Below are 13,753 nucleotides of genomic sequence, written 5' to 3' on the forward strand. Positions count from 1 at the left end.
TGAAGGAGCTTGCTTCTATTCCTAAATGAACTGTGCTTGAAACAATCAATTTATGATAAATAATTTGAATATCTGATTGATTTGAAGAAAAGAATCTTAACTGAAATTTCCTAATGAAAAAGCATGCGATTTTGGGACTTCATATATTGGCCATTTTTTTTGTAAGCAAAGACTCTCTGATACTTCAAAATGAAGTAATAATGTAATTAAACTGGCCTGAGGGACTCTTTAGTTCAGGATACAGTAACAGTTGATTTCTCATAGACTTAATTATTTTCTTGGTTCTTGTTCATGCTTACCAGAAACGATGGTTCCTGTAGCTTGGTGTAATTTTTTTGTGGGAGCAAAAGCAAATACTTAAGGATTATGTGTACATGTCTATTGATAGATTCCTTGGCAACTTATACAATTGTTGGGTGGAGCCTGGTTGTGTGGAGAAGATTACAGCTTTCCAAGTTGTAAGTGGCTAGCCAGCTCAGTTTTGCTCAAACAGAAAATCTGTGGTGGGTCAAGACTGGGTGGGGGAAAAAAAAGATTCTAATTTTCAGTGTGTATTATGAACTTCAAAACTTCCCACCCTGAGGATGACTTTCCATTAGCTTTTTTGTTGCCTCCCAAATCCAGTTGCTACCTCCATCCACTGGAAAAAACTAATAAGTCTTCTTACTTTAGGGAAATGGATGTGTATTTAGAACTTGGTTTGGCTTAGTTCATTGTAAGTGGTTTGTACTATAACATTTATTTTTGTAGACCCACTGTATAAATACATGTCAACCAAGAAGGAGAAAGATCTCCAGCCAAATACAGGGGGGATTTGTTCCTAGTAGTATCCAGTAATGTATTTTAGAGTTCAAAAAGTGGTATACTAGAATTCTACCTGTTCTAAATACCGTAATAAAATCACCTGTTGTTATGTGGATGGCGACACCATTTTGTTATAGGAAAATATTATCAGTAGATTTAATTGCATCAGTGTCTTCAGGACTTCATGAATGGTCTGCCATAAAACTCCTTGTAAGTTATAAGAAGAAACAGAAAATGTTTTAGGGCATTCTGTTCCCAACTCTGCCATTGATTACAGAGAGAATTTGGGTACAGTGCTACACCTCGAGGTGACTGAGGCTGCACGTCTCTGGCATAAACTTCACCTTTTTAAAGCAGAGGACTATTTTTTGGAAATACTTTGAAAAGCTGGCTAACTACTGGCACGTAAATTAGCTTAGTTGACAGGTATGAGAAAGTACAGGAGGATATTTATGAATTATGAACACCTTTAGTACTTTGTGGTTTCCGGCACAAATAATTCCATCCCCTATTTTAAAACATTCATGCAGCCCCCCCCGCTATGTCATACTGAGAACAAAGCAATGACAGATCTGGACGGGCTGAAATGCAGTGTCCATACACACAGCATGGTCCAGGTTTGTCAGTGGTGCCTTCTCCAGAGCAGACATCTCTGTCTGCCAGCAAACTGAGCTGTGCCTGGACCATTTATAGGCATTGGAAAAGCATCTTTATCCTGGTAAGCTGCTGAAGTGGCTCTTGGCATGATTTTAGCCTGTGCCAATTACTGCAAACCATTCCCAGGCATGAGTCAGGAGTTAGGATGCTCCTGTCTTGGAGGACAGGACAGTTTAATTTACTGGTACAGCTGAAGTCTCAGTACCTTAGTATACCTGTCAGTAGCTGGATAGGTGGAAAGTTTGAAGATTAACTGACTTATATCTAGGCACATAGGAATTCTTCAGGAGACTGCAAGAGTCAGCCTAGTTGCCATGTTCCAGATCTTGCCACTGAACTCCTTCCCCCTTGGGCAGAGTGAGCTCCCAAGTTATCTTCGGCATTTATTCTTGCAAAGATCCGCCATCTGCCACCCTTCCTGCTTAGTTGCCATGGTTTTCCCTTTGGTTGGAGTGGGGATAGCTGAAAGTGATAATGTCCACGCCTCCCTCTGCCTTCCCCTTAGTGGTGTCTGTTTTTTGCTCGAGACAAATTTGGTCAGAGTCAGTACTGAGCTGGCAGGTACTGGGTGCTGTTCATTTCAGGAAATCTGGAAAAGACCCACCCTGAGCATGTACTGGATTAGGCTGAATATTACATTTGCCTGCTTTTTATTTTTTTCTTTTTTTCTGTTGTTGAATGGCAATAAAGAGGACAGATTTGCAAGTCTGGGAGAGATTCAGAACTGAACAAGAACAGCAGGTGTCCAGATGTATTGTACCTCTGAAATGTTTATAATTAGCAAACTTGCTGAAGTAAGAATGAGTGGAAATCAGTGCCTCTGACAGTATGCATGTTTCTATATGCTCATTCTTAAGTAATAACAGGCTTGGCAAGTAATTGTCCAACTTGTTCATATTCCTGTTTAATAGTAGAGGAAAAACAACATAACTGAGAATGTGTAAAACATGGTTTAATCCCCAGGTTTAGATCTCATGGTCTGCCTAAAGAACACTAGCCAATATCATATGCCAATATACACACACACACAGATACATAGGCCTTCATATCTTGGCATATGTGCTAGAGGAGGGTCAGCCTATCCTGTCTTAGGTGGCAGGAGGTGAATGACTTGATTTAGTTTACAGGTTCTTTATATAAATAAGTAGAGAAAGGAGAGATGATCATGTAAGCATTTGCAATCTGAACTCTAACAAAATCCTACTGCATAATTTCTGCAGTTGAGCGTAACAGCATGCATTTCATTTCCAAACTACTCTGTGGATGGAGAATTGTAATTGTAAGAAAGGGGGAGTTCCTGCTTATGCATGGAGCTGTAAAAGAAAATTGTAATATTCTTAAAAAGCCACAGAGACAGGCGACAGACTTCCAGAAGCCAAGCTCCATTAGCTCTGTTCAAATCTTTTCAGCAGTTTTATGAAGGATCAGTAGAGCTTAATCGGATTACCTAACATTTTGAGAGGAGATAATATGACAGTATTAGTTCTTTCAGTTCAGAGTACCTCAGTGCCACAAAATCCTTGTCAGTTCAGGGTAGCAGTCATAAATACAAAGCCACTGAAGTGCAGGTGGATTATATTATAGGAATTTCACATATCCTTGTGGTTCTAAATGAGCTAAAGGTAGACATAAATTGTGTATCTGATGCATTTCCAGCTGACAAAACAGATGTCACATCTGGTTTTCATTTTCTGTTGTTGTTTTGCTTTTATATTTTTAATTACAGAATTGTGTGATAAGTAACAAAGGTTTCGGCTCTTATGTTAAAATGTTTAAGTATGAAGGCATCCTAAGTGAAAAAGATTCATCTTGCATGGTTCCACTTTTAATAGTAGAAAGGAGATTTGGAGTAGAAAATGTTCTCAGATATCGTTGAAGAACCCTCCTGAGATGATATAATTGAATCATTCTGTAGTCATCCAAAACAAATGGAAGACTATTTAAGACAAGACAGGAAAATATATTGAGAAATGTGCTGCAGAAATCCGTTCTATAATGGTATGGGGAGATGGAACAATTAACCCAATAGGTCTTTCCCATCTATTGTTCTATGAATTTATAAGGTCTGAAGTCTTGTAAAATGAGAACATTATTTGGATGACTTGAACTACTAATGATTTAAAAAAGAAAAAATTGCCTCAGCCTGAAAAATGAGTGAGTCAGACAAGAAATCTAATAAAGCTTTGAAAGGCTGGGGTCGTATTTCTATTGCCACCAATTGTAATTCTTCACCCCAGGAGAAAATGAGGACAAAAGCATTGTTAAATTCATTCACTGCTGTGAGGAATAACTAATACATATATTTATTAATTTATGCTTGCTGTCAATAGCTAACAGGTTTCATGCCTGATCTTTTCTAAACAGCTGATTTCATTTGGGAGTTCCTGTTCATCTTATCTTTGAATGTCCTCTCTCCTTTTTAGCTTGATGCTCCGGCCCAGCTTCTAACACTTACTGAAAGCAGGATGCGGCTGAAGTAGGGGAGGAATGATTGCATTTGGTCTTTGATGGCTTGACAAGTGGCAATGTGCTAGTCATGAGCCATAGGCCCAGAGTCTTCCTCTCAATAAGTGGATGAATTCCCCTGTAGCTTTCCCCAGCTGGAGAAGTTCAACATACGTGGTTGCAACCTTACTAGTATAGTAAAATAATGATTAGTGGCCAGTTTCTGTTTTCTTACCCTAATGCACTATAAATGAGCATCTGTTTTCTTTGCATGAAGACATGCTCTGATGAAATCTACATGGAGCTGAGGGAGCTTGCTAGCTAATCTTGGTCCCCTGCACCATGCAGTACCGGCACAGCTCTCTGGTTTTGTAGTAGGATTCTATCGAACGCTTATCGCTCCCCTGGTATTCTTCCCTTCATCAGGCATTTGCTCCGCCGCTCGGTAGGGGTATTGTGGAAATCGTGCGTTCTCATTTTAGCCAGCACATCTGATGAAATCCTGGAAGGTTTTTCACAATATTAATTGCTTTTCTAGTGGGAATTTAAGTTGGCCATTTTGCACTTGGCTCAGCAGGATATATGAATGCACTGTTTTCATGAGTAATACAGTGAAGCATAGGATATCTGGGGAGAGTCAGTCACTCTTTTTCTGTGGTCAGTAGATCTGTAGATAATAGCTTTATTTTGCAGGCAACTTAAAAATGTGAAGACACAATAAATAAAGGTTTAAAATCAGGCTCCTGTATCTATACTTAGGCACGTTAATATCAAAGTGATTGATTTCACAGAATCATCTTGGTTGGAACAGACCTTGAAGCTCCTCCAGTCCAACCATGAACCTCACACTGACAGTTCCCGACTCCACCAGATCCCTCAGCGCTGGGTCAGCCCGACTCTTCAACCCCTCCAGGGATGGGGACTCCCCCCCTGCCCTGGGCAGCCCATTCCAACGCCCAACAGCCCCTTCTGCAAAGAAATGCTTCCTAATAGCCAGTCTAAACCTCCCCTGGCACAACTTGAGGCCATTCCCTCTTGTCCTATCGCTTGTTCCTTGGTTCAAGAGGCTCATCCCCAGCTCTCTGCACCCTCCCTTCAGGGAGCTGTAGAGGGCGATGAGGTCTCACCTCAGCCTCCTCCAGACTAAACCCCTCAGTTCCCTCAACCGCTCCCCATCAGACCTGTGCTCCAGACCCTGCACCAGCTCCGTTGCCCTTCTCTGGACACGCTCGAGTCATTCAATGGCCTTTTTGGGGTGAGGGGCCCAAAACTGAACCCACTCATCGAGGGGCGGCCTCACCAGTGCCGAGCACAGGGCTCAGATCCCTTCCCTGTCCCTGCTGGCCACGCTATTGCTGACACAAGCCAGGATGCCATTGGCCTTCTTGGCCACCTGGGCACACCGCTGGCTCATGTTCAGCTGCTGTCAGTCAACACCTCCAGGTCCCTCTCTGACTGATTTGTAAAGCTATATAACAGGAGATAGTTCCTAGAAAAGGCAGTGAAGTTTGCTTACAGCTCGGTACTTTTGAAAGTTGGATCACGTATCCTGCTCCCTAAATAAGGACCCAGAAACCCAACTTCACCAGATAGAATGGTAGTAGTCATATTGCATCAAGATCTAAAAAGTAAAGAATTATTAGACTAACAAGCCCACTTACCCTGCATCCTTTAAATAGAATTGCTTTAGTGTTACTAGCATGATCTAATTGTTAAGTCATCCCTGCACATACCATAGGGTATGGTGACAGTTTACACGAAAACACAAGAGATTTTACAAGAGATCGGAATACTGTATTCTTAACCCAGATTACCTAGCATAACCTAAATTATCCTACTGAAGTATGTTGCACAGTTTATGAAGTTAAAGGAATGGATCCTCAGTTACCCAAGGCCAGCTTTGCCGCCTTTTGAGAGCTGCTCTCTGAACCTTTTGTAGACTGATGTGTGAGCAAAGTAAATCACTATTCTCTTATCCAGACCATAAACCAACATGTTTTCAAGGGTTCATTTGAGAATCCTTTTTCTCCCTTGTCTTCAAGCATAGTCCTTCAGCTGTCACTTCCCCTTTTCTGTGAAAGGATAGGCACAACTTACTGGAACACAGTACTGGCAACCTCTCAAAGTCTTGATTGCGCTTTTTGGCTGCAACCCGAAATTTCCATGTGCTTCCCTGAATTTTGGGAGGTTGAACGTCTTGAATTTTTATATTTTTTTTCTTTGCTTATTGGATGATTTCCAGTATTTTTCTCTGGGCAGAAGTGCCATAAACACAGGTTTTCTTAGTTTTCTGTTTCCTGTTCTCTTCCCTACTCCCAGAAACATAGATGTGTTTTAATTTTAGATAGCCATTGAAAGAAAGTGAAGCAATTTAGTGAGCCAGGCTTGAAATCCCAGATTACCCTCCTCTGAGAAGCCAGGCTCCTTGTAGCTTGTTTTACCTCCCAGCAGCATTCCTTAACAGTCCACAATCAGCAGGAAGGAGAAAGAATACCTTCACACCCAGTACCCAGCAGCTTTGTGCTTAGGATGCTGGAACTAGGGATTCATCCTTCTGGCAGAGGACTGTACATTTACCTCTGGCCTTTATCAGAATATGTGGAATTTAAGCCTCTACATCTCTTCAAGAGGCAGAGTAGACACAGAGGTACTTGCGTGGGGGCCCTGATCTCAGTGTCTGTTTAGACATATTCCCTTCCTTATCAGATGGCTCCAGGTGTCTTCTTACTGTACATTTAATTGTGTGCAGATGTGTATATTCACCTTTATAATATCTTGCTGTAGCTTTTTGGCTTACCCTCTGCAGGACATGGGCAACATCCGTTTCTGCTAACCCTTCAGGATATATATCTGCCACATTTTCTTGACCTCTCAAGAAGCATCATCTTTTCTACCTGGAAAAGTTGACACACATTTGAGAGAACCATGTTTTTCTGGGAAGTTTGGTGACCTGGTCAGAACCTCTATGGAGCAATTCCCTATAGCTCTATTCAGTGCAGCAGGGAGGAGTGCAGAGGGGAATCGTGGACCGTGGAAACACTGGATTTGCTCTGTGCATTGCTGTAGATCTGGTGATTGCAGGAAGTCCAACAGACTCGCTGTGCATGCACTTTGCGTTAGCTTTGTGTTTATACAGTAAAGATGTGTCCTAGAAACACTGAGTTTATTCTGTCTCTGCTACTGAGCACACAAACACCTATTTCCCTTCTGGAAATGCCAGACAAAAGCACGGTGGCCTTGAAATAAGAGATGCAGCTGTGTTTCTCATTCAGGACAATTTTTTGCCCCTCCTCCACCCCCACCCCCCTTACAATTTTTCTTGTATGTATTTCTTAGGTAAAACAGCTTCCTGACCATCCCTGATACACACATTCAAAGCTGTGAGGTACTTGGTACAATATAAGTGGAATCCAGTAGGAATCAATTCGACTTCATTAAAACTACTGTTCAGAATTCCTTCTCTTCACTTTGGGTAACAGTAACAGCAAAAATTATGAAGTGTTTCCACATTGCAATGAACTTGTTTTGTCCTACTTCCCTTTTTCCAGTTCTTTATAATACATACAGCCCATTGCTTAACTTGTTCAACACTTTTAATATGTAAAGGGCTCTTTAAATGCCTAAAACGGGTACTGTACAATGGTAGCTGAAACTGCTGTAAAGATTGCTTAAAGTTAGTGATTATATTCTAGAAGGGCCTTTGCATATCCCAGGAATGGACTCCTGCTCTAACAACATGCAGTGTTGTGTTAGGTACAGTTTCTGGCCCGAAGAAATCACAGCCCAAGTAGACCAAGTAAGGGCACAGTAACAGAATATATAAGCAGTGTTCACAGATGTTATGATGACTTAAAGTGTGTTTACTTCTTAGTTCTTTAGGAGGGATTTGAACAGGCAGGGGCTAGTCAACGGGAAAGGCAGAAGCAGCAACAAGCTGGGGAAGGGGAGGCTCAAGATGGAAGAAAATGGAAGTAGTAGATTGACTTTGAGAAGCTACAGGGTTGAGGCTCTAGCAGGCATACCAAAAGGGGAGGTGGCGTAGAGTCATGGAAAGATCTATCCAGACCAGGGCAATAGCAGAAAACAGCTAAATAGTCCATAGATGTCATTAGCATGCAATGGAAGTGCACTGCTGAAGTAGCTGTGGCTGCACAGGTCTAGCAGCTGGCTGCACTGGAAATCCTTTCTCCCCTCAAACCTTGAATGGCTTCAAGATCCTCCACTTGCAAAGGGTTCACTCCTTCTGCAGTTATGGATCTGGGGACTCCATCCTTATTTCCTTCTCTTATCCCAGTACTGTGTAGGAAATTGGGTTTCTATGATGTAATGAAATGCTCCCACTGTATTTCAAAGTAGCTTGCTGTCTAGTGCATGATATGTTGGAAGAGTTACATGCTCAGTAGTTTCAGAAAATGAGGTATTTTTTCTTTTTTTTTTTTTTTTTTTCCTAAAGAACCGCAACTATAGATTTAGCAACAAAATTCCAGGATTATTAGGTGGTTATGTAAATGTACTTACAGTACTTTATTTTTTGAAATGTGCAGGTTGTATCTTTGATCGCTCTGTTTGGTTTGCTAAGGTTTCTGCAATGCAAATAGGGAAAATGTCAGGCAAGAGTATTTTTACAGTTTATTTTTCTTTCTCCTCTGAAAGTCAAATGGTCTTTCCCATATATAGCTACTATGGTGGTTGAGGATTAATTCTGAGGGCTTTTGAGACTATACCTCTGATACATGCCGTGTTTTGAGAGGGATACCTTGTGCCCTCTCAGGGCTATTCTTGTCCTTTGGTGTGGTAGCCTTTATTAAGGAGGAAGGATAAGTTCAGCCCCTGTGTTTAAATCATCAACAATTTCCACTTCTGAGATTCTGAGAAAGCAAAAGGTGGGAGAGGAAAGTGAAAGGACAAACTAAATATCCCCATATGCACTGGCTACCTCTCATCTTTCTTTTTTCTGCAACTCAGTGCAACCTACAACATAGTTTGATATTGACTAGTCCAGCACCAATTAATCTTCATAAAGGTCTACTCATTTTTTGAGAGCTCTGACAATATAGAAAAAGGAGGGCAAGCTGTCTTCTTAGCCAAGAATCTTCCTGGAGAGACAAGGACTAGAAGTCTCTTAAGCCCTCTGGGATCGAGTTTCAAAGGCATTCTCCAGTCCAGATAGATTTGGGCAGAACTTTTAAAAACTTTATTAACTATCTTCTTCTTTTTGTTTTTTCCCCACTGAGTGTCTCCAACCCTATCTGACCATTACATATGTCTTGCACGGATTTGCTCTGTCTTTGCACTTATGATTGAAATGTATTTGATATTTACTTTGGTAAAAAAAAAGTCATGAAGCCAAGCCTGTAGAAATGAACGTTTATATTAAAGGAAGAGATTAGTGGATTGACAGGTTTGCTAGCTAAACAGTGTTGGCAACCCTCATTTTGGGTGTTTGTCCTTTGAATACTTGGTAAGCTGAAGAGCATTACGATTCTGAAAGAATGAATCCTCCAGCCTAAAAAGTCTAATCATATGTTCAGAAAGGTATTGGTCTCTGTTCTCAACAGCAGGGGAAAATAACCATGATCTTGACAGCATCAGAGTTTCTTGAACGCCAGGGACATGTTCCTGGCCTCATCTTTCACTCACTGGCGGCTGCCTCATGTAGCCATGGCAAACTGTAATAGAGATTTGCACAGTCATAGACTTTTCACATATTCCCCTTCTTTTTGCTGCTTAAATAGCATGCCTGTGTCTAGTGGTATGTCATCCTTTCACAGTTCGTAGCTTTATCCATCTGTTAAATTTTCTAAATGATAGTCTTTACTGGAGTTCACAAGATTGACAGTGATTCCATTATTTGAGGGTATGTAACAGTTTTTGCAATTTTCTGTTGCTTGCAGGATGGCAGAAATGCTTCCTACCATACATAAGGAATTTTTTATTTTATAGATATATTTTATCTTTAATATAGGCTAGTGAATATGTTTGCACAATTTCCTTAACTTGCAATTCTTAAGACTGAAAATAGTTTCATAAATAGTTTATATTCTATTTTTGTGTTCATGCACATGCATTGGGAAGAGAAATAAAAGAGCCAGAAATATTGTGTGAGCAGTAATTCTTGTCAGATGAGAAGTGGGAATGAATTGAGGAAAACCTCTGACAGAGTCTAGTTTTGGTGAAACTTCTTGTTCAGTTAGAAGAGAAAAAAAAAATTATTCTGATGAAGAGATTTGCCTGCCCTTGACTTTCTTTAACACTGACAGCATATATTCCTGTATCACAGATTTTGGTGGGGTTTTATTTCATCCAAGAGTGTTCCATCTTTGAATTTTGATCTTACTCTTTTCATGCTGTAACAGTTCTTTTCTGTTTTTCACAGACTGTTTTTGAGAGGAACTGTCAATCTGATGACTGTGCTGCTGATTTGAAACTTCAGGGTAAATTATTGCTGTCTAGGTGAGTAGGTGAACTTGTTTTTTGGTTTTCTTTCTTTCTTACACGCTAGTATGCCATTCATTTTATGTAAGATGGCATTGAAAAATCAAAATACAAACACAGACATTTATATGATGGATGCATGATGACAGTGATATCATTAGTGCAGAAAGGTTTTGAGAGGTATGCAGAATCTGAAATCTCCTGTGGTGGTGGGCTCTGTGCACATACAGGGCAAGACACCTTCACCTTCTCAATCACAACAGACAAAACTGAAGGAGAAGAAACAGTGTAGCAGAGAGGTGCAAGGAAAGTAAATATGCATGCCAAAATCAAGTATCAATGTAAACCATGTAATTTTTCAAAGATTATAAAATGCTCTTTATGACGTAGGAGTAAAACTGCCTGCAGAAAAGCAGTTTTGTTCAGACAAAAAGTCACATGGAAAGTTTAAAAAACCCCTCACAGCATGGCAAATTATCTTCTTCAAATTATCTTTTTTTCTGTTTCTGAACTTGTAGTTTTGCTAATTCTCCTGAAATACTGCTCTTCTTTGTCAGATTATTCTTGTTAGTAACTTGGGGAGGGATGTCTAATTTCACTTTCTTCCGGGATAATAAACCTCATCAAATAAAACACCCCGCTCTATGTTCTGTCCCTTGTGACTGGTGATCCTAGAAAAATTACTATTGTTTTGCCAGGATGTAGTTATTCAATTTTTGGATAAATCAGGCTAAAGGTGAACTTTACACATAACTTCTATTTCCTTTTTCTCAGCATTTTTAGAGATGGAAGTGCTGATGCGAGTTGTTTAATTGTATGCCGAGGGTTTGCTGTTTGATGGAGATGCTTTCTGTGGAAGTGCTTTGCTTTCAGGGCAGGAAAGAGAGGGGAAGAGACTCCCCTGCTTTAGGAAAAAGAAAAAAGAAAAAAAAAAAAGGAAGAGGTAATAGTCAGGAGATACATATTTTATATAAGTCTATGGCATGCTGTAACTGTATTTGGAGACAAAACTGAACCAGAGTCAAGTCTGAGAAGTTACTGAATTCTCCAGACACGACTGAAGTCCACAAGAATGTTTCGGGGGATTGGATGGAGGAGGTTTAGGTCTCAGATTGCAGAGTCCGAGCTTTGACTGTGATTAGGCTGGAGTTTTGACCTTTTGCTGGATCTTCATGGTGAGCAAAATCTGCTGAGATCTGGAGACATGTCTGTGTGGACTTAAGGAAGCCAATGAGGGATTCTGTCCTGCAGTTGAGGAATAATCAGTAAAAAGCAAAGAACTAGTCCTAAAAACTTGTTAGTCAGCATATACTAATCACAGCAGAAAGAACTGTATTTGCAATTGGAGTATTAGACTGTTTGTTTTTATGGCTGTTATTTATATTATCTTGGCAATTTAAAAGCCACAACTGTCAAAAAAGCTTAGGATATTCAAATACAGTTTCTATGTTTATAGAGCAAAATGTTGAACAAATGCCCTCAAATCTTCTTTATCCAGGGACACTGAACTCCTGTTTGAAATAAACAGGATGTCGTCAAATACATCAAGTCTTCACAGAATAGGTTTTTTTTTTAGCTATAGGATGGTGTAAGATTCAGTTAAGAAACATAACACAATGGGTATCTCTAAAGAGAACAGATTTTTGTATTATTATTGTGCGTAAAACTACAAAAACATGCTATGGATTCTGATTTTAGAGAAGTGCCTCTCTTGAAGAATATTCAGGTAATTCTTCCAGCCCCATGTGTTTCATGCTAAAGAATTGTATCAGCATTTTCCCACATTATTCCTATTTATGCTAAGTCTGTGTACAAAGCTTTTTTCATAGAAAGAGCAAAAAAGTTGACTCATTTATTACTATCTGCACTAAACGATTGACTTCATTGTTAGCAAGGTTATGGCAATGTCTTTGTCTAAATAATCACGTCTGACTACATTTGGTGGACTCACTGTTGGAAAGAATGCAATTAATGAGACACAGATACATTGGATTGAAATAAACAGGATGTTTACGGGAAGGCAGCAGTAAGTGCTATCTCTCAGACCTGCTGCAGTTTGAAGATGTCACTGGACATGTGATTAGGGTGATCTGGTTAAGATCATCTACCTGAGCTTACAGAAGGCTTTTATTAAGATTTCTCATCAAAAGTTCTCAAAGAAAGTAAGTTGACGAGGTCCGAGAGGAATGATTCCTGAGCATTGCTACCTAATTAAAAGGTAGTCAACAGAGAAGAGTAAATAGTTTGTTTTCCTGGTGGAAAATATTCCACAAGTGCTTCTGCTGGGGCCAGTGGTATTCAGCGTATTCATAAATGATCAGGGAAATAATATGCTAGAAATTAATCGCAAGCTGATAGAGTTTGCTAATCATACTAAACTATTCAGAGAAATGAAAAGAACGACCGAGGAGGCGTGTTTTCATGAAGTATGTGGATTAATCTGTGGATTGTCATGTTGAGGATGTTGTAAATGTTAAGTGTTTACATGGCAGAGAAACGGCAAATATGAATGCTGGAAGCTGCGGACATATATCAGCAAAATAACACTCCGTGCTTGCCTTGTTCTTCCATAGGCCTCTTGCTTTTAGACATGGTTGGATACAGGGCAATCTGATAGATGAACCAACTTGTTCTGGCTGTTTTTACATACTTTTCATGAATTTGTAACATTTAGAGCCAAAAGCTGTGCAAAGCGCTATATATTGTAAGGTACAGTCTTGTCCATCACTATATACAAGATGCTTTCAAATGTGTGCTGGTTAGAGTGTATGTGTGCATAGGAAGTTAGCTCAGATTACATTATCATCAAGAGAATTTCTTGCTGAGGTCACTCTTATGAGTTCAGGCACTGCACAAGCTACTCGGATTTAGAGTTCACCTGGGATGCGTTTGGATCACTAGAATTACTCAGTTAAAAGATTACACCCAGCTTTGAAGATGCCAAACGCACATACCAAATGACTGATAGGAAACCCAGCCCCTGCTGGCAAGAGCTAACCAGGTCTGCTCCGATTTTGCTTTTCCTGCAGTCCTCCTTCTCTTCTGAAAACTTACTCATGGTTCCTCAAATTGGGAGCACTGCACTTTGATAAATAACAAATAGCCCAGGATGTTAACATCGGTCTAGGTAATGACCAAATATATATCCAAAGGGCTCAAACCAAGCAAATCTGTATGGGTAAGTTAGAAACTTCACTGCTGTTCTGACCAGATGTGATTGGGTTTGCCTTGTTATTTCCTGCTTATTGAGGTGCTGCTGCATGTGGAAACAGCACTGCTGGGCAAGCTGAAACCCTCCACTGTGAAGTTCGAGAAGAGGTGAAAGTGGGCCATGATAAAAAGCCTATAACTCTACATGGAAGTGTTTGCAAAGATTTGGGATGGTGAGGGTGGGATGTGGTAGTGATTCCTG

The 13,753-nt window shown here is 40.2% G+C and overlaps 1 protein-coding gene across 1 annotated transcript in view; it reads left to right on the forward strand.

The window, feature by feature from the left end:
* ITGA9 (integrin subunit alpha 9) overlaps positions 1-13,753 on the forward strand; it is a 228,249-nt gene that overhangs the window by 116,941 nt on the left and 97,555 nt on the right. The window contains exon 17 of the mRNA XM_074900986.1: positions 10,283-10,359. Within this exon, the coding sequence (XP_074757087.1) occupies positions 10,283-10,359 (77 nt within the window). The remainder of the gene's footprint in view (positions 1-10,282; positions 10,360-13,753) is intronic.

Source organism: Athene noctua, chromosome 2 (genome assembly GCF_965140245.1).
Source record: "Athene noctua chromosome 2, bAthNoc1.hap1.1, whole genome shotgun sequence".
NCBI lineage: Eukaryota > Metazoa > Chordata > Aves > Strigiformes > Strigidae > Athene > Athene noctua.